At 38.2% G+C, this 25,318-nt stretch overlaps 1 protein-coding gene and 1 long non-coding RNA gene across 2 annotated transcripts in view; one reads left to right on the top strand and one right to left on the bottom strand.

Annotated features, from left to right (window-relative positions):
• LOC120535260 (cholesteryl ester transfer protein, plasma) overlaps nucleotides 1–25,318 on the top strand; it is a 69,051-nt gene that overhangs the window by 40,749 nt on the left and 2,984 nt on the right. Inside the window, exons 6-14 of the mRNA XM_039762981.1 lie at nucleotides 2,888–2,957; nucleotides 5,630–5,690; nucleotides 10,241–10,332; nucleotides 10,866–11,045; nucleotides 11,509–11,550; nucleotides 12,640–12,795; nucleotides 18,414–18,481; nucleotides 23,264–23,306; nucleotides 23,406–23,475. Of these exons, the coding sequence (XP_039618915.1) occupies nucleotides 2,888–2,957; nucleotides 5,630–5,690; nucleotides 10,241–10,332; nucleotides 10,866–11,045; nucleotides 11,509–11,550; nucleotides 12,640–12,795; nucleotides 18,414–18,481; nucleotides 23,264–23,306; nucleotides 23,406–23,475 (782 nt within the window). The remainder of the gene's footprint in view (nucleotides 1–2,887; nucleotides 2,958–5,629; nucleotides 5,691–10,240; nucleotides 10,333–10,865; nucleotides 11,046–11,508; nucleotides 11,551–12,639; nucleotides 12,796–18,413; nucleotides 18,482–23,263; nucleotides 23,307–23,405; nucleotides 23,476–25,318) is intronic.
• The window catches only part of LOC120535261, a 35,111-nt gene continuing 18,210 nt past the window's right edge, over nucleotides 8,418–25,318 (bottom strand). Inside the window, exons 2-3 of the long non-coding RNA XR_005634877.1 lie at nucleotides 17,195–17,274; nucleotides 8,418–9,719 (exon numbers count right to left, since the gene is read on the bottom strand). This is a non-coding gene — a long non-coding RNA (uncharacterized LOC120535261). The remainder of the gene's footprint in view (nucleotides 9,720–17,194; nucleotides 17,275–25,318) is intronic.

Below are 25,318 nucleotides of genomic sequence, written 5' to 3'. Positions count from 1 at the left end.
GCAGCCACTGCGGCCCTCCAGGACTAACTTTGACAACCCCTGCCGTAGAATCATTCAACAACCACAACAGGAAGAAATCAAAAACCCAGAAAATAAAAAACAATAAATGCAATACTTGCAGACTCCAACAACTTCAAAGCACCACTGCTTGACAATCATTTTTCCTGGCCTTAAGCAGTCTGAATGAAGTTCTGCGCAGGGTCTAACCGCACACCTCTGTAACTTCACGATTTAGGAGCTCCATTGCACAGCAAATTGAATTGCATGTTTATGTCACATGATTTACGTGATTTAGTCGTACTACATAACACACCCACTCAACAGATGTTATTATTTACACGACAGATAATCCTCCCATAACCCCAATCTTAACCATAGTGTAAGAATATTTGAAGACAAGGAAGTGCAAGGTACGTGGTAGGTTTGTTGAGAAAGATGCAAATGACTGGGCGTATCATGCAACATCACTGATGTATAATGAAAAGGATGGTAAACATCATTACTGTGCAACAGAGCCCAAAAGAGCAGAACTCTGGAGGTCTACAGCTAGACTCTACTGGAATCTCAGGTCTGGTGGCATCAGGGTGGACCCTCTTCTTGGGGTACCACCCACAGACTACACAGAATGTAATTACGTTTAAAGAGACAGTGCAGAATTGCAGTAAAACAAATGAAACCAACAAAAATAACATAAAGACATGGTAAATAATAATTCAAGTATAATAAAATAACAGAATAAAAACAAGCCATTGAAAGTGAACAAGTGCAGAAAACTGGTCAAGGTGTCAGCATTCCAAGTGCTATTTTCTCTAGAATGTCACTTGCATTTAAGTGTTGGAATTAGTGCACCATACAACATTATGTTTGTAATTCTGATTCAGATTCTTCAAGACGGATGCATCCCTCTTTCAAACCGCGTCAGAAGGGGCATCAGTAACTGCAACGGGATATGGAAGAAGTGTGACTACTGTATGTTTTGAGAAACACATGTATTAATATTTAGTGTTCTTCTGAGATGTTGGGTTCAGAGTGCAGACAAAAATTTACAATTATAAACCAGACAAAAAAGATAAAAAGCATACACTGTTTAAATACTTACATGTTTATTTAAATTTTTAGTCCTCTTCTTCTTCCTGTAACTTTTTTATTTATCTGCCATAACGCTTGTCTTTTGATCGTCATTTCCTTCATTGTGTTCTGTTTTCAATGTAGAGTAATCAAATGATACAAAAAAGCTGTAAGAAGTGCTCTAAAGCAAGCAACAAAACAAAAACAAAGAGCCGACACAAACATCAATCCATCAATTATCCAACCCGCTATATCCTAACTACAGGGTCACTGGGGTCTGCCAGGGCCAATGCCAGCCAACACAGGGTGCAAAGCAGGAAACAAACCCTGGGCAGGGCGCCAGCCCACTGCAGCCATGACATTATATGCATGCTAATGCTATACACAAGAACACTCATGTCCTGCAACGTACATGAAAGGAACAATAGCCAAGGTGCGGGCAGCTCAGTGTAGCCATCTTGAAAACCCTAGAAATAACAGGAGAATGTTGGAAAAATACTTAAAACTAAAAAATAGCAACAATTCCTTCAAAATAAGTGAAAATGCACTCACTTCTCTTATAAACAGAAAGGAATTTAGAGCATGTCAATTTAAATTAATGTACCTGCTGCAGGAAGCATATTTATGCAATATGCAGTAATGAAGCTGGTCCCTGCCTTTTCTAGATGTTATGAAGATCCCCTCCCATCTCAGAAGCTCAGACTGGGAATGGAAGCCCACTGTCACTGTATTATCAACATATCCCGTATGTTCAAAAGAAGACCCTTTACAGTTACAATGGCCTCCCAGTCTGTGTATCCATATCAGCTAGTGGCGGGTTTCTTTTCAGACACATTAGTTGGTCTATACTCTATAGCCTATTATTACAATAGAACAAATGCGCCCTTCACCAATGGGAGTGATGATTTTCATTAGGGGTAAGCCCTCCTCTTATTCTACCCACTCAGCCTTCACTTGTGGCAGTAAAATACCACCTTATAATATTTACCTCAAATCAGAAAATTCAAATACATGAGCAGACAAGTAAATTAAAGTAAATGGGAACAAAAAGAAAACCCAAAGTAGTAATCTGAAAGTTAGACAAAAGCCAAAAGTAAGAAAGCAAAGATATGAACACCACAAAATAAACTGGTAAACACTGACTGAAGTCATGGTTACATTTTTTCTTTGATTAAATTGGTGACGTTAATTAAAGGATATGCCCCAATGTCACAGTTTGAGTAGCAGCATCAGCACTACGTTTGTAATTCTGAAAATGAATATAAACTACAAACTAAATCCGTGGCAATACCTCAGCTTGACAATGTGAAAAGGCAACAGACACAGGAAATCCCCCTGCCTGCTGTATTTTCATTTGAACACCAAAGAAAAAGGAAAATGCAACAAAATCTTAAACGTCTATAGTATGTTCAATTGACTTATCTGGCAACCCAATAGATGAGTACAGCTTCTAAACCTGACTCTTTTGAAGGCACGGATTAGAGCCAACTACACTGTGGAAAGATTTCAAGATAACTGAAGTCCAAACTACAAAATACTTTTGTGCAGTTGGTCAGTATTGTGAGAGGCAGACGCCACCTGGTCATAAAGCACTTTTCCTTCAGTTTCCTTTTGATTTGACAGAGAAGACAAGTTCAAGAGAATGAGCTTGAAATTACATAAAACATATGGCAAAATAGAAAAAAAAAAAACTTGTTTCTATACAGTTTATCCTCTTTTTCTTGCTTTCAGAATAAGAGCTGAAAAGCAAAAAAGATATTTGGTCCACCTTGTAAAATAATCCCAAACTAATAACATTTTCAAATATGTTTTCTTTTAGGCCCAGCTGGATTAAGAGGTTATTCACAGACTTTGTCTCTTATACTGTGAGACTCGTCATTAAAAGTCAGGTAATGGAGATGTAAACACACTTTGTTATGCTGCAATCACATAGTATCGGGAACTTCTGAGCTACTAGAGAATACTTTTTTTAATTTCACCTTATTTTATTATATAAAGAGAAAAAGAAAAATTAAGTCAGGCAGAAATGTAGTTTTATTTTCATGTTGTTCTGTCTAACACTTTAATATATATTCACTGAGCAAATTATTAGGAACACCTGTATACCTGCTAATCCATGCAATTCTCTAATCGGCCAATAAAATTATGCAGCTACAAGTCAGATGACTCACTTAATCTTCATATAAAACACCAGAAATGAGATAAAAATGTGATATCAACGATTTCAACTTTGTCATGGTTGTTGGTACCAGAAAGGTTGGCTTGAATATTTCTGCTGCTCTCCTGGATTTTTACTTCACTTCACAACAGTCTCTAGGGCTTACTCAGAATGGCGCAAAAAGCAAAAAAAATTCGGTTCTGTGGAAATAAACACCTTTTTAGCGAGACAGGTCAGAAGAGAATAACCAGATTGATCTGAGCTGACAGAAAGGCTATAGTAACTCGGATATCTACCCTGTACAACTGTGATGAGCAGAAAAGCATCACGGAATGAAAAACCCATCAAACCTTGAGGCAGATGAGCTGCAATAGCAGAAGACCATGTCGGATTCCACTCCTGTCAACCAACAACCGAAAGCTGAAGTGCAGTAGGCATTGGGTCACCAGAACAGCTGAAGACTGGAAATGTAACCTGATCTGATGAATCTCGATTTCTGCTGAGGCACACAGTTGGTAGGGTCAGGATTTGACATGAATAAAATGAATCCTTTGTACCCATCTTGTCTTGTGTCAACTGTCCAGGCTGGTGGTGGTGGTGTAGTGATATGGAGAATATTTTCTTGGCACACTTTGGGCTCGTTGATACCAATCAATCTTCGCTATTTGAGTATTGCTAATGACCATGTCTATCCCTTCATGGCCACATTTTACCTATGTTCTAATGGCTACTTCCAATACTATAATTCACCACGTCTCAAACTAGTTTCATGAACATGACAGTGAGTTCAATGTTCTTCAGTGACCTTCCCAGTCAGTGGATCTCAATCCAATAGAACATTTTTGGGATGTGGTAGAGTAGGAGATGTGGAAAATCTACAGCTGACAAATCAGTAGAAACTGCATGATACAATCATGTCAACATAGACCAGAATCTCAATCCAACATTTTTAGGAATTTATGCCAAGAACAGTTGAGTCTATTTTGAGAGCAAAAGGAGGCTGTATTAGTATAGTGTTCCTAAGAATTTGCTCAGTGAGTGTATATCATTCACTTTTAGTGCCATAAAAAAGGTACAAAGTATTGTTTAATTGCTTTTTATGCTGAGTAGCAATTCAACAAAGATCACCAGAATCTACAGTTTATCTTATAACTTTGACCCGCCCATACATTGCCAAACCAACTTAATGCAATTCTGAGTTTGTGGTTGGTACTGGGTATAAGAAAACAGGCCTGAACAGGATGCCAGTGTATCATAGGACCCGTTCTTGCACACACAGGACCAGTTTAAAGTCACCAGTAACCTAATTTGCATTTCTTGAAAACTTTAGGCATGTGGTAGGAACACCACACTCTGTTTTCAGAGTAACACCCATACATGGGGGAATGTATAAAATTTACATGGACAACTTTCAGGCAAAGGAGCCAGAGCCAAAACACTGAGTCCATGAGGCAGCATACACTAACCACTGCACTAGTGTGCACCACAAATGGTGGCCCCACAGATTCCCTAGCATGTGAACTCATACCTACTGTATGTATAATGCTATTTTCTTTCCAAGGCAATTGTAATATTTCCTTGATATGACTTGAAAGGTTAAAATGCATGTTTTTATTTTGGATGTACATTTGTTAAAATAGTACTTATGATATGTATTCATGGTTTTCTCTTTTATTTTATTCAGTTTAAAATATCCAGAAGCTATAACATTTTTTCCAGCTGTGTGTATCCTACCACCTAATCTGTTTCATTTCACATGGCATTTCTTTTGGATTTTACCTTTGCACTAATTAATACTAAGACCCGACATTTGCGCGACAGACATATGAGTGCCGACAAAATAGCGGCGATTAAAACGCGGCGTCAAAATCGCGCCGACAATATTTCATTTAAAAAATCGAAAGTTTCATTAAATATGAATTACTAGTTTAAAGAATATATAATGTTTATTTTAGAAGTCAATATTATGAGATGCGGCATGCCATCAGTCCTTAAGATCACGCCCTGCATATGTAGAAAGAATTGCAGCAAGACGTCTTGATAGTTGAGCGTATTTAGACTTGCTGGCCGCCTGACTGCTGGTAATTCCGCTTTGTGTACGACGCGTTATGCCAACCCTCGACTGAGTTATTTGTTCGCGGCATGCCATCAGCAGTTATAACAGTTATATCCTAGCACATAATGTGTACATAATGCGCACGTACGCGTCCCACTCTCTTGGCCTCTCTCGCGATTTCGTCGGCGCGCATTTGTCGAAAACCAGTTAGCGGGTTTGTCGGCGCTCATTTGACCGTCGCGGTTTTGTCGGGGCGCATACGTCTATCGCGCTTTTGTCGGTGAACCAATTAATACATATAGGTGGAAGACTGGCATGTGTCTGACTTGTTTAATTTTTTTTTACAGATTTGCAAGGAAATTAATAACCTTGCTAACATCTTGGCAGAGTTTATTCAGCAGCGAGCAGGTAATTGCTTTGTTATTCAGATATTCAGTAAGTTTAAATTTAGCTTAGGGGGTACATAGCAGCTGCTGCAATATGAAAGGCAGGATTACCCAATTACCGTATATGCTCAAGTATAAGTCGGGTCTTGAAAAACGAAATATCGATCATAAAATCAGACCCCAACTTATACGCCCATTCCAAAATGCGACATTTATTTCTTTATTCATTTTTCTTTACATTTTCTTGCCTCCTCCAATCTCACATCAGTTTCTCAGATGCATCAAATTTTGTTGCAGCAGCACAGTTTCCAATTTCTTTCACTACTTCAGCGATGTTTAATTTAAAACCAGCTTCATATTTTCTTCTGATCGAACGCTCCATTATAGATAAGAGATGCTCTTACGCTAAAGGTGTATGAGGGTGCGAGATACAAAAAACACAAATCAGTGCAATCGTTGCTTCAGAATAGTTTGGGTATTACCATGTGATCTCGTTGGCACCATAGAGAGAGAGGGGTTAGGAGCATGCGCTGATACAGCGCATTGCCGCACCCACATAGGAAAAAAAAGGTAGTGTGCTCCGTGGTTACTCTCTTAAGTGGGCATTAGGATATCATAATCCCTTGTACCAATAGCGTGAGTTTTCCGCATTCGACTAATATGACCGACATTATAAAATAGCAGAAATTATACTGCTAAACCAAGTCCTGACTTATCCGCGGGAGAACTTATCCGCAAGTATGTAGTATTAGTCTTCAATTAGTGAGTTTAATGAAAACGTGTGAAAACTGAACTGTTTGAGATCTGATGCAGAATTCATAATATGACTGGAGAAAAATTTGAACAAAGGACACCATTAGCCACAAAAAGGACTACATTTTAATCTAATAGGTTTATTAAACAAATACCTTAAATAAAGTTAAATTACCTAATTCCAATACAATAATTGAGAGTAAATAATTTAAACATACACTAAAGAAGAATAAGCAGAGTAAGTCAAAAATACAATAAATATACAAAGGTCTACAGTTACAAAAATCTGAAATAGGAGAATGACAAAAATTTACTAGGGTCCTAATCATAAAACCATAGATTGTAAATTGCCAAGGATTGCAAAAGGCTAAATTGAAAAAAGAAAGGATTACAAAATGCATATATTCAAAAGTCCAAGTTATACTCAACTTGATCTTAAAGGATACGTTCAATATTTTTCAAGTTGAAGTTATTCCTTCACAAACATGATATACAGGTCAAATTCCGTTATAGCAAATACCAAAGTAATACAATTTTTAGAACAAAGAATACTTTTTGTTGGCCTGGGCAAAAATGGCCACTGAAGAAAATAATACGATGCGAAAAAATAATTAATGCTTTTGACAAGTCTCAGGAAACTTGCAACAGTCTGTTTCTTTCTCGTTAGACCAAAAGACAGTGAAAGTCTGTTCCGAAATTTCTGGTCTCGAGCAGTCTCGGCGAGGCAGGACGTGAGTGAAGGTGAGATATCATACACATAGCCAAATTCTGAGTCAGTGCTCCACCAAGTGTTTGTGTGGGTAGTTGTGTTGTGTGTCAGTACTATACTGTTCATGTTTCATAGTGCTTCTCAAAGTTTTCTTTGCGATGAACAAAACAAAAAAGTGAGGAACGCCATCAATATAAAAAGTAAGAAAAATTAACAATCTTGGGAAAAGTTTATTCTGGAATGTTGAAAAATGACATGGCCAATACATTCAATCAAACCTTCAAAGCTGCCAGCAATTTTGAAGGATCGAAAAAAATAAAAGACAAAGTTAAATATCAGGCTTTGGGAGTTGACGAAAAAAAAATTTAGAAGCGCATTTGTAGTTCTATAAAAAAAAACCGTACATCTAATGTCCCATTTTCATTCTGTGTTTATACCTGTATTTCTATTAAAAAGTTACATCTAACTTCTCATTTTCAATCTGCATTCATACCTGTATTTTTATTAGAAAAGATACATCTAACGTCTCATTTTCAAATTTAATATTTTTTCGGTTGAGCTGTTTCTTATACAGGTATTGTCAAGCTTGGGTCACAGAGTTAGTTACACAAAAGACAGAAAGGTGAGTCAAGTTTGGGTGTTAAATGTTCTAAACATCGTGCGACGTTACAACGTCATATGCACATACTGTGTGCACGTTACAGTAAGATGCAGCAGAGTCACTACAGAGCTGTTCTTGTGCTGCTGCGATTAGAGATGACAAATCACTTTCCACATGTTCATTTTAACAAAATTTCTATTATAACAAAATATTTTTATGGTACCATGAATGTTGTTACAACGGGATTCCAAATTTATATTCATTTGCCTTTAAGGCTTCCATTATACAATGCCAGCACAGGATCTATCCATCCATCCATCCGTTATCCAACCCGCTATATCCTAACTACAGGGTCACGGGGGTCTGCTGGAGCCAATCCCAGCCAACACAGGGCACAAGGCAGGAAACAAACCCCGGGCAGGGTGCCAGCCCAACGCAAGGCGTGCACACACACACACACACGCCCACACACTAAGCACACACTAGGGACACTTTAGAATTGCCAATGCACCTAACCTGCATGTCTTTGGACTGTGGGAGGAAACCCACGCAGACACGGGGAGAACATGCAAACTCCACGCTCGGAGGACCGCACAGGATCTAGACATTTTAAAAGTTATAAAAAATGCTTAACCTTACACAACAATTTCAAATATAAAATGCATGTATACCATATTTGTGAATAAATAACTTTGACTAGAAAAATGCAAAACTTATCCTTTAACTAAATAAATCCAAAAGAAAATAAAAAAGGGGAGCCACAGACACAGAGAAACTCATTGCTCCAGAGGTTGGCTTGGGGCCTTCTAGATGCTTATACATAAAGACTCACATCCTTGGGCTTCACATAAAGATGGAAAAAACAAGAAACAGAATAAAACAGAATACTTAAAAATGAGAAAGAAATGGTAAAATAATGAGCATAAAGGAAAATACTCAATAGGCAATAACAGTGAGTGAAACAATTGATGCAAAGTTGAATTTGTGGTCAAACTTACAGCTTCAGTTCATCAAATGTGTCCCATTGACACAGGAAGAAAGGTATATAGTGCTGCCTGGAAGTGCTTTCCTGTGTTACTTCTGCATCTGTCAGTCTCTGCTTAAATAAAGATCTCCAGTTTAAAAAAACACATAAATCACCAGACTCATTTCTTGTTGCAAGTAGACATTGAATTGAGTCATGAAACACAAGTTGAGGTTGCCCAGGTAGTACAATGCTTACTTTGCCAAATATGATGACATTCGTATAGATATGTTAGAAATAGAAACAATACTCAAAGTTCTAAAGCGCTTGAAGTCTTCCTATCTTCACCCTCATCTATCAAAGAAACAGAAAAAGGTGGGTGCTAAGTAATGGGGAAGCTTTCTGTGTAGTGAGTTATACTGTTCAGATAACTCAGTAAAGGACATCAAGGTGCATTTTTGGGGTGTCTTTGTGAGGAAAATATGGAGCATGTCACATTTTAAACTGTATAGAAAATGGAACAAAATAATGTTGATTTTGAACTTAAACACCTAATAAATAAAACAAACTTTTTGGAATAAATATGGGATTTGACCAATATTAGTTTTCCAACTTAAAGTTTATTGATGTTTTTTTTTTTGGCTTTGGATAGCTTTATTTCTCCTGGTGTGCTTTGACCTCAGCTTGTACTTAGGCTCTGCTTTCAGATGTGCCTTGACGGAACATAATAAATAACAAAAAAAATTACAAAGATTTGTAGTACTACCTTAATGGCTACAACCATAATCATTTAGGTGAAGAGGCTAATTAGATAATGTACTGTTAAAAACTGTACGCATATTTCAGTTTTCAGCATTTGGCGCAAAAAATGCTTTCAGGTTATTTCTGCAGATAGTTTTCTTTTAAACAATGGAGAGGACATGACATCCATGTCCCTTTATGGAAGTGTTGCCGTGCTCAGCATTTTAGTCAGCCCTTTTGAAGAAATGGTTAATCCAGAGATGGTTCTTCTTCAGCAAACAATCTAAGTGAACAAATTAAATGAATTTAATATACAAAACCGATTCACTAAAATTGATTCCACTTAGTTGTTTAGTTTCATTTCCTGAAATATGTACTAATTAAGTCAAATATATTTGATTCTCTGAATGAGTTCACAACAAAATCGTCAGTGTTAAATTAACTCTTTATTATGGGTCCACACTTTCCATATATATACTTTTAGGGTTACTGTGACACTGTAATAGTTAATTTAACACAACCATTTTGCTGTGTGTGAATGAAAAACTTTGACAGCAATGAGGGTCACTTCAACAAAATGGAACCATCTGACAATCCATTAGATTACGTTAACTTCCTAACTTATTTAATTGAATGATTCTTTAAGTGTTTTCATGATTGACACACAGCAGTCAGATTTAGTTTAGCAAACTGATGGCCCTTTTCAGTTTAACTGAATTGGTGGAAAAAAAAACAGATTAAATGAGTCAATTCACTACAAAGAATAAAATGTTGCACCAAGGCTGACTTGTGTTGCTTTTGCAGGACTTTTCCTTAGTTCTGGAGACATAGGAGTGGATATTTCAGTGACCAACTCCCCTGTTCTTACTGCAGACCACATTGAGTCACATCACAAGGTGAGGTTTGCTGCTCCCAGGACAGTGGTATTTAATATATAAAAGGCATGTTTATTTATTGCCTTTTGCTTCTATGGCTGCATGCAAAAATCACCGTGGGCACCTCATCACAAGAAGTGTCCTTCTTTGCTTATCACTTTTTTTTTGCTGGTAACTTATTTGTTTAAAAAAATGAATAAACTGCCAATAATTTCTACTTTGCCCTTCCAAGATCATAAAGGCTGTAGTCACATGTCAATACTGTAGCTAATTAAGATATGACCTTTCAAATTTTTAAAATTTTGTTAACAGTCACAGCTAGATACCCTCACATAGGATCCAAATACTAAAGAGATGGACAAGGTGATGACATAGACAGTTCAAGTAAACCCATTTATTTTTAATGGTATCTCTGTGAAGTGTTTAAAATGCACTAGACATTAGTTTAGGGTACCAATTTTCACCTACCCGCAGAAAACAGTCCATAGTTGTCTCAAGGTTTCCTTGATATGCTTTCCTTGCTAAAATATGAATGCCTGCATTTACTTTTCCAGGGGCTACTACTGTACAAAAATGTTACATCTGTAATTGAAGAGTCGGTCTTCTCTCCTGACCTGCTCACTGAATCCCGCATGCTTTATTTCTGGATTTCTGACCAAGTGCTGAGGTCTTTGGTGATGGCTGCTCATGATGACCAGCGCCTTGTGCAGCTCATCATGGGACAGGAGCTAAAGGTAAACGTAAATGCACTGCATTGACTAGCATTGCCTTCCATCATGCCTTTTAAAATGCATTCTGAATAATGTGTTTATATTCTGAATGGACACCAGGGTACTTGCAGCCTCAGTCCAGTGTATTCATATACAGTATGTATTCTGCCTATCATAGCTGATACACCCAAGGTCTCTGCACACCTGTACTAAAGATCTCCATCCATATGCCAGGAGCTGTGAGTGAACATGATAATAGGCATAAGTGTGCCCTGTCATAGATGGGTGCCCTACATAGGAATTCTCTACTGTGCTAATAAGACTGCTGGAATAGCAGATGCATTACTGAGTACTAAAATGATAACATATGAAACTGATTTGGTTAAATATCAGCTTCATTTTCTTATTTATGTTTATAGTATATTCTGCATTAAGTGATTTACATTTATAAATGTAAATTCATTGTTGCTGTGTTTTGTTGTTTCAGGAACTCTTTCGTAATCATCATACCAGAGGTATTCTGCACAAGGTAACTTCATAAATACCATTCAAAAGCTTTGCTTACGTTCAGTGGCCCCAGTCTTGTAAACACATTACTACAAACAAATCTGGCCTTAAACCTAAGAAACTTAACTTGCAGTGCCAGGTAATATTATTCATTTCACAAATTGTTTATTTTGACATTGTCATCTTTCCAATAAAGTAACATGGCAGTGTCTGCTCAGCCCCAAAGAGAGCTGAACTCATCCATTTATCTCTAGATGCTCATCCTGTGTTCCAAAATAAAGAATACGAGACTCAAATTTGGCCTCATATGAGTGTGTGAATGTGTTTATAGTGTGATGGAGTGGCAACCTGTCCAGGACTGCTTCCTGCCTTGCATGGCACATTGAGCATTGACTAATTAACAATGTAATTTTTAAACATTTCAGGTTAAAGTTTATGCCATGTGTACAGAGTACAGTAAAATGTTTTCTTGTATGTCTGAGCGACATGTCATATAAAGATAATAATATTGAAGATGTGGTAAACAAAGCTCACTTATGCAATAAATAAGATCCTATAATTCCCATAGCTCCATTTATCATAGAAGTGAATCTGAAAACTCAACAAATTAATGAAAACACATTTAAAGCTTTTATTATTTCTTAGATGGGAGACCAAGTAAGAAAAGCTTGGGTTACTGCTGGAAGAGGTGTTTGTCATGCCAGCAGGGTGCGCCTACCCTGTGGTCAGAATGTGGACCCCAATGCCCCAGTGCGGTGACAGATACACTGTGCTGGAAAAAACTGTATCGTCCTTCAGATGAGACATAAAACTAAGGTCCTGACTGTCTGTGGTCAAAATTGATCCTTGGGCATTCTTCTGACCCCCCTAATTATTCCCCTTCCTTATTGGGTAACTAGCTCTCACCCCTTCGCTACCTGATAGTTAATGTCTGGTGAATGTACTGACACAAAATGGCAGCTGTCGTGTCATCCAGGTTGATGCTGCACATTAGTGGTGGTTCAAGTGTTTTCCAATTGTCTATGTGAAGAGCTTTGAGTAGTTAAAAAGTGCTATATAAATGCAATTAATTATAACTAAACATCACCCCAACCTTTTTTTTTCCATATAGATTTTTTCCTCTGAAGATCCAGAGGCCAAACTATGGAGCCTGACAACCCCACAGCTCTCAGTATCTCCTCTTGGGACAATTGTGAGGACCTTAACTGCAGTGGAGATTAGGACCAACTCCAGCCAGCCCGAGGCTCACAGGCTGTACTTTGAAACGGTAAAGCTCTTCTATAGGGTGGTCCAGATCTAATTATGCAATTTTCATTATGCCATAACTTATTAAGTTTATTACATAGAAAATCACCCAAAAATTCCCAGACTATTGAAAAGTGTGCGAACTGACGACATGAAAAATCGCCTTTGTGCCGAACTGGAATCATCCCCGCATAAATCAAAGTCATCCAGATGATCTGGATCTGCATAATCAGATCTTGTCCACCCTGTATAAACTCCTAGATGTTTTGTTTCTATTAAATAAGAAAGAATTGTAAGAAACATAGATGAGACTTTACTGAAGGGACTCAACTGTTTTTTACAAGCAGTGGCTGTGTCTGAAAGTGACATAAACTGAACTTCTGACTTGACTCATCCTTTATTGTGTGAGCCTGAGAATGCTGTGAGACCATGGCTGAAGGGGTGGAAGGAATTGCTTTGAGATTTCCAGACCACAAATGACATCTAGTGGGTATTTGAGGGATTACATCATAAATAATCTCTCCAAGTTTAACATACTTTAAACCAGCCGCTCTCAAAGTCAATCCTGGGGACCCCATGTAGTTGCAGACATCTTTTGTTTTCATTTGGGCTCCCAGTCTACGTGAAGTGCTATTTCCCAGTTTCCCTATCTTGCAGTTAATGTAGAAATTATTACAACACTACATTTGGTATATTTTCATTAAAATACACTTATCATTTACTGTAGGTATGCCACACAGGGATAACTTAGTCTTTTCTAACCTGGTTTTTAAGATTTTCACCATCATTCAGGTATGGTGAATATTTAACCCTCGCATCCGTCCTTCTCAGTTCCCAGTGCAGACCGGTGTTGCCAACAAGCCATGCACTGTGACTCCTCTCGATGATATCCAGGGTGCTCTGTGAGATGAAATACCTTCTTTTGGGAACACCAGAAACACCAACACAGCCCTCAGCAACCTTCAGGGTCTTGTCATGGAAGGTCTTCCACATCATATTAGGATCAGCAGCAATTGCTCTGAGTGCAGATAAGGAGGTGTTTGTTAGAGGAATCTGTGAGCAAGTGACACACCATCTATGGCCTAGTGAACCACATCATGTTTACAGAGGAATCAAAGCATTACGCACATCCAAATCTGTTCCTTGGAGAGTCCCAGTCAGGGCAGGTTATGGAATGGTCCTTACGGTTGACACTGCAATTGTGACCCATAAGGTTGGCTAGTTTCAGCAGTTGTTTAAAGCTGATCCTCCGGCTACGATGTTGGACACATCTCTGTGTCCACAGTTCTTGAGGCTGAACCTTCAATTTGCTGTGAGCCCCCTAATTGCACTGTGATTGCACAGGTGGTGAACCAGCTGAGGGTAGTAAGGCCGCAGGGATCTGTGGTATCCTTGATGAACTTCTCCAGGCTGGTGGTAAGGCTGTCCTCCTGGCATTGCTACCAATTTTCTCTTCCAATTGGGAGATGTGTCATCCCAACTGACTGTAAAATGGGACTTGTCGTCCCTATCTGAAAAGGGAAGGGTGTTCACTTGGACTGCAGCAACTACAGGGTAAAGACACTGCTTTCTGTGCTGGGTAAGGTCCTTGCTAGGGTCATCCTCAATAGGATCCATGAACTCTTGCTCACCTACCAGCGACTGGTTTTATGCCTAAGAAGTCTACCATCCACCTCATCCTGGCACTGAGGGTTTTCATGGAGCGCAAACGCGAATACCAACAGCTTCTTTGCAGCCTTTGCTAATTTTCGTAAAGTGTTCGACTCAGTTGATTGAGCTGCCTTGTGAGACATGCTGAGACTTTGGAGGATCCCCCCACCCCAAAGTCACTTGATATCATGGCCAGCCTGTACGCTGGTAATGTGAGTTCTGTACAGGGTGGAAACAGAACCTGCGTTTTTCCCAGTTGATTATGGGGTTTGTCAAGTGTGTGTTCTTGCTCCTACTCTGTTCATTGCTTGCATGAACTGGGTGTTGGTCAGGATTGTGGAGTCCAGCAGATGTGTGGGGCATCTATTGGTGAAGAAAGATTCACTGATCTTGACTTTGCCAACAACCTGTGATCTTCACAGAGACAATGGAGGCTCTGATCAGGCCTCTCGAGAGACTGAGTGAGGAATCTGAGTGTGTGGGCTTGCGAGTGTCCTGGATAAAAACCAAGGTCCAGGCCTTTAATGACCTCTTGGGCAAAGCCATCAGTAGTGTATCTGTCTGTGAAAAGAGTGTCAACCTTGTCAAGAGGTTTTCTTACCTTGGCAGTGACATTCATGTCTCTGGTGACTCTTATGAAATCAGTAGACAGATTGGGAGAGCATGGGGTGTCATGAGGTCGCTGGTAAGGGTTGTGTAGCACTCCCGATATCTTTGCAAAAGGATGAAGGTCCAAGTCTTTAGAGTCCTGGTGCTTCTTGTTTTGCTATATGTTTGCAAGACATGGACACTATCCAGTGACCTAAAATGAAGACTAGACTCCATGTACACTGTGTCTCTTTGGAGAATCCTTTGGTACCACTAGTTTGACTTTGTATCGAATGAGTGGTTGCTCACGGAGTCCTGCATTGTGAGGGAGCGTCAGTAACAGCACTGTGGCATGATTCCAAGAGCGTGATCTGGCTCACAGAATCCTCAAAGTTGAGGAGCCGAGTGGTTGGACCAGGCCAAGGGGTCACTCACGTAACACCTGGCTGCAGCAGATCGATGGTCATTTCCAGGGGTTGGGACTGGTCTGCCTGAATGGGTAACCAACAAGGATCCCAAGCTGTTTTGTCATGTGGTGGGTGCGGCAACATACAGTACTGTACCAGTGGATGCTCCCCAACCTGACCTGACGTGTGATTATTTAATCCATTATTTACTTATGAGCATGTGATGGAGTTGAGAAGTAGCAAGGTTAATTATGCTATTGCACTTAATTATTAGTTTTTAAATCAATAAACTAAGACCATCTCACAATTAAAAAAGAAAAAAACAAAATTCTCCTCAACATACGTCTTATCCATTTGCCTTTGACCATCTGGTCTTCCAGCATCTCTTCATGATTACTTCAATAATGCACTACAAAGTTGGCCAACAGGCGGCTACAGCAAAATACAATAAAGTTTTGATGTTGCTTCTGTTGTTAGTAAATGAACAGCCTCATTAGAAACGTACAGTAAATAACAGTCCACCTTAATAAGTCAGAAGCCTTATTTTAAATGCTGTTACTGTCTCTAATATAGATTTGTGGGAGTTTTAATGCTAAAGCAGGAGTGAAAACTTTTTTTGTGGCAGTGGAGGCCAAATTGTCAATAATGGATCATAAATTGCAATGTTTAAAATCTAGGTGTACATGTAAATCTAGGCAGTCTAGCATATATGACGAGCAATAACTTTAAAAATAGTGACTCCAAAAAGTGGCTTAATTATAAAATATTTTGTTTAAAGGTATTAGGAGCAATGCTTCAACACCAATGAAAGAGTAATTTTAAAGTAAAGTGATTTTGCTATGACATTCTTCTGGCCATGAACATGAACCTGTTTGCCTCTGCACAAACTGGTAATATCAGCTGAGATTATGGATGTTGTAACAATTGTTTCAGTGCAAAGATACAGTATGTATCTGTTAGTACAATTCTGTGCTTGCTTTTAGTAATTTTTATTTGTAAAAGAACCTGCTTGTGACTGTACTGGTAGATAATGAAGTCATGCTTAATGCCAGCGTGTAAAGCCTTGGAATCAAATCTGGAGTCATGTATAGTCTATAGAAATAAAGCAAAGAAATGTTGGTAAACTTATTTTCAAGTTTACTACTGCACTGGAGTTCAATTACTTCTATCTGGGATCCATCTAGAACACTGTCCATTTTTAAAGCAAAACTAAATATAAAATTACAAAACCCGTCTTGTTGCACCTAAAATCCTGTAACTGAGATTGAGATTCCCGATGAAGGATGGCAGCCTGAGCTACATATTTGGTGAAGACCACATTAGAATGAATGCTGTTCCTTAAAATTGAGGAAATGAGTAGACATTGTCTGTTGCAAATATCTCTGATTATTGTAAAGTCTGAAGAATGGGGAAAAAGGTAAACTGACAGCACTACACCAAAATTGGAATGAGGTCCCCGGAAAGCTGTAACTATCCTCCTATTATGCCTCACATATAAAGTTCTGCAAAACTCACAAACTGCCACATTGCTGAGGTACAAGAATAATCTATTTTAATCAGCTAATAAGTTGATCATTTGATATCCTTTATCCTTTTGCTCTCCATCTACCACATTTGTAAAATGGCAGACTTTACACAGATTTGTGCAATGACCACATTCAAGGGTGCTGCGGCCAAACAAATCAATTGTTAATAAAGTGACCATGCATAATGACCATGAGTAAACTCAGAATTTTTAAGAACACACAAGCATGACAAAAAAACATACATACTTACCCATGTATGTGGCAGACTGTCCCATGAGCCGTAGTTTGCACACTCCGGTGTTAAAAGCTCTCCCTCTTACAGTCATCAACCTACAAAATTATTAAAAAATGACAACTTTTTATGTATAAATTTGATTTTTAAAATCCTTTACTAGCTTAACTGATAACCAGTGCTCTGTTTTATGACCTGGAGTTAAAAGGTTGTATGTCTTAGTTCTAGCTTTGATCCTTAATAAAATGTTTTGAATTAAATGTTGAGTAGTAACTCAGAAATTTGTGAAACATTACAGTTGGTTTGTGGGATATTTCTATGGTAAAGAAAGTAGGCCTTGCATACTGTGATGACTGAAAGATAAATACAAGTAAGACAGAACACCCACATTTTGCATTAATTTTTTCTCCTTCTTAAAATGAGATCTTTTAAAAATTAAAATTAAATCTTTTGTACATTGTTTTACAAACAATACCTGACATCAGAATTGACAATAATTATAGCAATGTGACCAGACAAAGAAAAATGTTGTAAATTGTGTTTTTTCCTAATTAGCATGTCTCTGAATGAGAAATTCTGTATTTCAAATGAAGATAATAACCGACATGGGGCAAATCTTGGGACATTGCAATAAACTGGAACTTCAACAAATTAGAATAAGGGTATCTGAGATGCTGGATGGGTTCAAATGTGAAAGCTGTCAATAGGAAATTGTAGAAAAAGAACACAAGAACAACAAAGTATTATTTTGATTTGGATTTCTTCTGTTGCTGATGAATATTATATTATATACTGTATATGAATATATTCTTCATACCTCTTACGGCAGGCTCATTATGGCGCACTCAACACCCTGTCATTCATAACGTAGTGTCATGAGTGTCACTTTGTTTTGACTTTTAATGTTTGATATCTCCCAGACATGCGCACTGTTAGTTCATTTCATATTTGCATCAATGTTACAACCAGAGCTGGTCCTGAAAACCAAATGGTTATCATATATCTACAGCAAAAGGATAGCACCTAAATTACCACATGCCATTTAACCATAAATATAAGTAACACATCAGAAGATTGGTTTTATACCCTTAACAGTATATTGCAGTTGATTGTTTGGTTCACTATGACATTTTAAACTCACAGGTTTGGCTCTCTTAAAGACATATAGGAATTCAATAACTGGCTCTCATTTCATACTTGATATAACAGCAAAGAATCCTTGTATTATCACCCCTAGGACATTGAGGTGATTGTCCAAGCCTCATACTCAAGTAAGAAACTCTTCTTGGATACAAAGCCTGCACTGTAAGTATTACTTGCTTCACTTTTCCTCCTGTTTCTTAAAGAACGCCTAGTTCTTTCCTTTAAAGTTCTGAATATTTGCTACAATCATCCAGTTTTATGACATCCTCTGCTGTAGTTCAGAGCCTCCTCCAGCATTACTGGATACAAAACACGAATCAGCCAACAATGTCACTTATTAACCTAAGACATGTTTTTGGAAAGTGGAGGAAAATTTGGAGAATAAAAACAAGTAAATACAGAGGGAATGTTTAGACCCCATACAGTGGCAAGATGCTAGATCTGAACCTAGCATTGTGGATCCAAGAGGCAATACCACAAGTCACTGTGCCAGAAACCCTGCTGCTTTCATCAAAAATATTGGTAAAACTTAAAACACAATTTTGTTAAAGATAACATTCTCACCTTACTAGAAAAAAATTATCAACAGAAAAGTGTTAGTATACTAGAAAATGTACAAGTTTCTCCTTCAGCACATATATTAATGCATTGTTGTGGTAGGATGCTAGGGTGACCCTATTTTCCCTTTTAGATAGCGAGTTGGATAACGAATGGATGGATTCTTTATTACATAGGCCATACCAGAATGTCCCACTTCCCATACTCTTACCACACTGTCAGGGTTCACAGCTATTGTAGATAAACACTTCCCGTTTCTTTTCCACGTGTAAACCAGGCAAGTAGATGTGTACCAGACCAGGCAGGATAGAAAGTCACACATTTATTCATGTAGATAATACACCCAAAATAGCACAATGAGGTGACAAAACACAAATACAATCTGGTTCATGTTAACTGTCCAATATGTTCAGATTACCAGGTGAGACACTAACTAAAAATGTTGATTGGTCTTGATCAGGCATCATCTCTTCTCCAGCGTGGCCTTTGGGTGGATTGAGAGAGATGACCTCCATATATGCAACAGTGGAAAAATACAGAAAGACATGACCTCTCCTTAGGATGAAACATGACAAAGAGAGAGCCTACAGCATACAAGCTTCCATTATTGTGGCTCAGTAGCTCCTGATACACTGTCAAGATCAGTGTGGAGGTGCAGCATTCACCAATGAAACAGCTTAGGCACAACCCAGTCCACAATTCAGTTGCTTTCTTACTATATGTAAGGAACCTCTCCAATTTCAGACAAACAAGAAAGAAAGTATACACTGTTAATTAGATTGTAAACTGCCTGGTCAAACATGCCTTCCATTCCAAGCTTCTTTTTCCTGGTGGGATGAGCTCATATGTGTCCCTGTCTTTTTCACATTTGGCGATAATTCAAACTAAAACAAATCCCCCAACCCTTCCCTGTCACAAATGGATAGCGCACTTGACAGAAAGGCTTATTAGTGATCACAATGCTACAACACTGGGGAGTTAAAATAAATGATTTCCAGAAAGGTGCTTCTTTCTTTAAGTCACCAGGGCCCTCATGTATAAACGGTGCGTACGCATAGAAATGTTGTGTAAGAACTTTTCCACGTTCAAATCGCGATGTATAAAACCTACACTTGGCGTAAAGCCACGCACTTTTCCACGGTACCTCATGCCTTGTCGTACGCAAGTTCTCCGCTCGGTTTTGCAGACTGGCGGCACCCAGCATCAAAGCAGTGCTACAGTTCCTGTGTGGTTACTATTTATTTTCCTGACGCGGCTTTATAAATACACTGAAACTAACCGCATATTGTTCATTAGTGTAATGCATCTGATTGTAATTAACTTGTAACAATATAATGGTAGAGGGAACAGCCATAGTATTCCAAATACCATAACTGCTTTAGCGTTGTTACTCTTACTGCACCTTCTTCTTTCAGCTGCTCCTGTTAGGAGTTGCCACAGCGGATCATCTTTTTCCATATTACTCTCACTGCACCACTCGGAGTATTTATATCACTGTATCTGAGTGTGAATCACAGCAGCAGCTGATCGGAAAGAGAAATAGATAGATAGATAGATAGATCGATAGATCGATAGATAGACAGATACTTTATTAATCCCAAGGACATGCTGTCTCAGCCACGGCAGAACGTTTCAAAGCCTTTCTTGTACGGACCTCGCAGTTCAGAAACAGTTTCATCCCAAGAACTATAAACGCACTCAATCAACAGCTCCTTGTAGAACTGTTTGTACTTATAAGTACAATTACCCCACTGTAAACTTGCACTATAGTTATAATATTGCACAACCTGCGCCACTTTATAAAGCGCGTATTTACATATTGTGACGATATCATTTTTAAGGTGAAATGCAGCAAAATATGTTTATTATATTATACAGAAAAAACTTTAACTTCATTTAAATAATCTATATTCTTCACTGGGAGTGACGTGAAGGATAGAATAATTAAACATGTACTACAAAGATATTTCAATGTTCCTTAAACGTTTTGAAGAATCAGCGCTCTCCAATTCTGATTGGGTATTTGGGGAAAGAAAAGCAAGGACTGCAGTGGCAGCTACGCCAATATATATTGAATATAAAATAGAAAGAGAAAATAACAACACAGGTAAAAATGCAGCGACAAATTTCGGCTAAAGTCAAATGCTTGTGTCATGAGCACGAGGCGGCTATGCAGTGTCTGCAACGGACGTGGCCATCCACCGTGCATAAGCTACCTTACTGACATTGGCGGGCGAAGGAGGCACTGATTCTTCCTCTGCCCAGTGCCACCACAAGCGTGGAGCCGCCCCTGAGTACTGCTGCAATAAATTATTTCTTTGAAGGTCGTACACAATCACTGCGCTGTGAAAGCCATGTTTAATAACTTGCTTTAACTCCTATCATCATAAAAATGATATCACGTATACATCTCAGTATTTTAGTTATTCAGAGGGCTGTAATATCATGAATGTAATGGATTCTGTGTCCAGTTGGAGGAAGAGAGCCAGTTTAAGAAGCAAGTAGTGATTCATACACATAGGCACATAGAAGATCACATACAAAACAAAGTATTTAACGTGCTACTTTAACTACGATGTGATTTGAGAAACTGGTTAATTAAACGATTTTAAGATGACGTTTATTATGTTCTACTTTAATGACAAAATAAACTACATGATTAAAGTGGAAATGTTGAGATTGAAGTTGACATTTCGTGCTTTTTCCCCACTGTGTGTGTAGCCGCCTTTGCATAAGGTGAATTCAGGCACGGGTAAGACGCATGTCAAAGAAATCTCTTAGTCCAAAAGTTCGTTTTTAAAAATATTTAGTGAAAGTTAAAGGCAAATAATCCATACAAGAATAAAAAGAAAAATAGTTACACACAAAGAGTAAAGGCAAAAAAAGGGAAAAATGTATCTTCTATAAACTTAGTTTTTCTTATAAAGCTTTGGTTACTTCTATACTTAAAGGTTATTTATTTCTTCTTCTGTATGCTTTAAACATACGGTTCAAAACTTAGATCTTTTAATTTACGAGTTATTTCACCCTCAAAAGACCCTTAGGCCATTGGCACTTAGATATGCGCCAGGCTCAGTGACGTGCATAAGCACGAACGCGAGCAGAAAAAAGAATTCTTTCAAGGACACGGTTAAAAAACCGTATGCCTCTGTACCTTACACAAGGTAAGGCTAAACATTTACTAAAGAACATTGTTTACTCAAAAACTGTTAAGAAATGACAGGAAAATACCAACTCAATTCTATTCACGGGGGTTTTAGGAACCTCCCATATTTTATGCATTATCATCTAGTAAATATTCATACATTTTATAGAACTAGGAAAATGGCTCTTACAGTGTGACTTTTTTCTCTGTACCCTAATAAGCTTTCATATGACACTAAGACAGTGGGCTACAACTCGCCTTTTCATAGCGACTTTGATATGTGACTTCTTTTTTATTTCTGGCACTGTGCGATTTTGTGAACGTGAGCTTTCAAGTTTCTCCAACACGCTATGTCACTCGATCAACTTCCTTTTGTTGATTATACCACGGTTTAATTAAACAAATAGTATGTTTTTCCTTTGCCTCCACTTGGTATTTGCTGAAATTCTTATATTTGCCCCCGTGCTTTTCCCATTGTCTTTTCACAGAAGGCTGAGCTTAAGGGCGATTTGTATTGATTTGCATATTCAAAGCGGCGTAAATGTGGAAGTTGGAGTGCGCACAGATTCCTGCATCTGGATTTTTCTGTGCGTAAGCACATTTCGGCTTTTGTGCTTACGCCATGTTATAGTGTGAGTTCTACGCACGGCGTTATACATGAGGCCCCAGATCATTCCTTAAGAAATATTATATCTTTCAGATATCATTGATATCATTCAGTTACCACTGTGCTAGATATTACAAAGACAGCTCAAAGTGAAACAACAACAAAAGAACTTGTAACAAGCAATTGTGTTTGTGTAATCCTTAACTCAGTTAAAGCCTATTCTGAGCATTTTATTTCTGAGCACATTGTAATCACCACAAAATTACCAAGCCCTTTTCCAGTTGTGTTTTTTTTCTCCTAAAGCCCAATGTGTCATGTGGGGCAGTCACTGGATTTGCTTCTTTTTTATTTTGTGATATTTTGAATATTGGTTATAGTGTATTGCATCTTAGATTTATTGTATAAGTGGAGATGACTCTTTCACATATATAGAATTATTTATTTAAAAATTAATGGTGTGCCACAAAATTAAGTACTACTGGAAAAAATCAATAAAAGAAATCAATTATTTTTTTACATTATATTAGATTTTCCAGGCTCCAAAAGAATATTTTGGGTGTTCCATCAGTCCAACATAAGCCTCTAAAGTATTCTGCCCCAGTGGCTACTAAATCTATTTGTATTTTCTTATCAGGATAACAATCCAAAATCTGTCAACCTCCAATAGAGACCAGCAGGTAAGTGTTCTACTCGGGGAAATATTCACAAAATAGAACATAAACTCTGACCATCTGTGGCAGGTTCTTGTTACTATTATCCTTCTTTTGTTATTGCAGGGCGAGGATGAAGACATGGACTACTTTAAAGAGCTAGTTCAAAAAATTGGAATTCCGAAAGTTGTCTCATGTAAGTGTCCTTCACACCAAGTGTACTGATGAGGTTTATGATGAGGTATCCTACAAAGCTAGAGCACTAACTACAGCAGCAGCTGGTCCATGTCATCACTCAGTTTTTGTAAATGTTCAACAACATACACAATCTGATTAGTACTGTGACTTTTATAATACCTGTGTATTAGCGTTATCATAAAGTAAGTGTCAACTTTACACATCTGGGGCCTCATGTATAAACAGTGCGTACGCACAGAAATGTTGCGTAAGAACTTTTCCACGTTCAAATCACGATGTATAAAACCTACACTTGGCGTAAAGCCACGCACTTTTCCACGGTACCTCATGCCTTGTCGTACGCAAGTTCCCTGCTCGGTTTTGCAAACTGGCGGCACCCAGCGTCAAAGCAATGGTACTGTTCTTGTGTGATTACTCATTATTTTCATGATGCGGCTTTATAAATACACAGAAACTAACCGCATATTGTTTATTAGTGTAATGCATTTGATTGTAATTAACTTGTAACAATATAATGGTAGAGGGAACAGCCATAGTATTCCAAATACCATAACTGCTTTAGCGTTGTTACTCTCACTTCTCCTTCTTCTTCTTCTTTTTCTTCTTCTTTCAGCTCCTCCCGTTAGGAGTTGCCACAGCGGATCATCTTTTTCCATATTACTCTCACTGCACAACTCGGAGTATTTATACCACTGTATCTGAGTGTGAATCACAGCAGCAGCTGATCGGAAAGAGAATTATCGGTATACAGCTGTTCCATTTTGCGTGACGCACAACCAAAACACAACTTCGCTAATAGCAGTCACAAAAATCACGTAGTTAACGGAAGGAGTTGAAACTCGCACTGAGCTATGGGAGGGTACTGATACACGTGCTCTATCAAGGACAACAGCGCAGCATTGCCAGATCGCTTGCAGTGTTGCCAGTCTCATTACTTTTCTGCCACACCTCGTATTTGGTGACCTGGTGTCTTATACTAACATATATATTATACGTATTTTGCATATAAAAAATTGTCTGTTCATTTGTACATTCTACTTTCAGTCACCTTCAAAGTACTCTCCGTTTAATGCAATACACTTAACGAGACGTTTTTTTCCACTGCTCACAACAGTTTTGTAACTCCTCGATTTTGATCCCCTTTAGGGCTTCTGTCGCTATTTGTTTCATGTCTTCCACATCGGCAAAACATTTCCCTTTGAAGACATTTTTAATCTTGGGAAACAAAATAAAAGTTACACAGGGCGAGATCAGGTGAATAGGAGGGTGACGAACGGGAGTCATTCCATTTTTGGTCAAAAACTGCTGAAAACTCAGCGTGGTGTGGGCAGCTGCGTTGTCATGATGGAAGAACCAGTCACCTGTTTAACACAGCTGAGGACGCAACTATTTCTAAATTTCCACATAAAAGCTTTGCTTGACCATTTGACTGTCTATATTATAACAACCATTTCCACTGCTTTTTTCACTAACAGGAAAAAACAATTCACTTCCGCACATTGTTCGTGTAAATAAGCCATCACAAAATAGGTAAACGCGCTGAAAGAGTCTTTGAAAAACTAGCAAAAATGAGAATGTGCAAACTCCAAACTGACAGAAGTTTGGCATGAGGTTCCAAATCTGTGGCACAAGAGCATTAACTACTGTGCTGTCATACTGACTTCATAACAGTGAATTCTACATTTATATGCACACATAATCAGTTTATTCTTTCTACACAGTGTTGTAATATGTTCACATATAAAATGTAATTTACCACATTACAAATTATGAATTACATAATGCATACACATAAAGATTTGGATTTGTTTAAACTCACAGTAAATCAAAGCAGTTCCAAA

Source organism: Polypterus senegalus, chromosome 9, assembly GCF_016835505.1.
Source record: "Polypterus senegalus isolate Bchr_013 chromosome 9, ASM1683550v1, whole genome shotgun sequence".
Taxonomy (NCBI): domain Eukaryota; kingdom Metazoa; phylum Chordata; class Cladistia; order Polypteriformes; family Polypteridae; genus Polypterus; species Polypterus senegalus.
The sequence above is the reverse complement of the archived record's forward strand: the minus strand, read 5'-3'. Positions and strand labels throughout refer to the sequence as shown.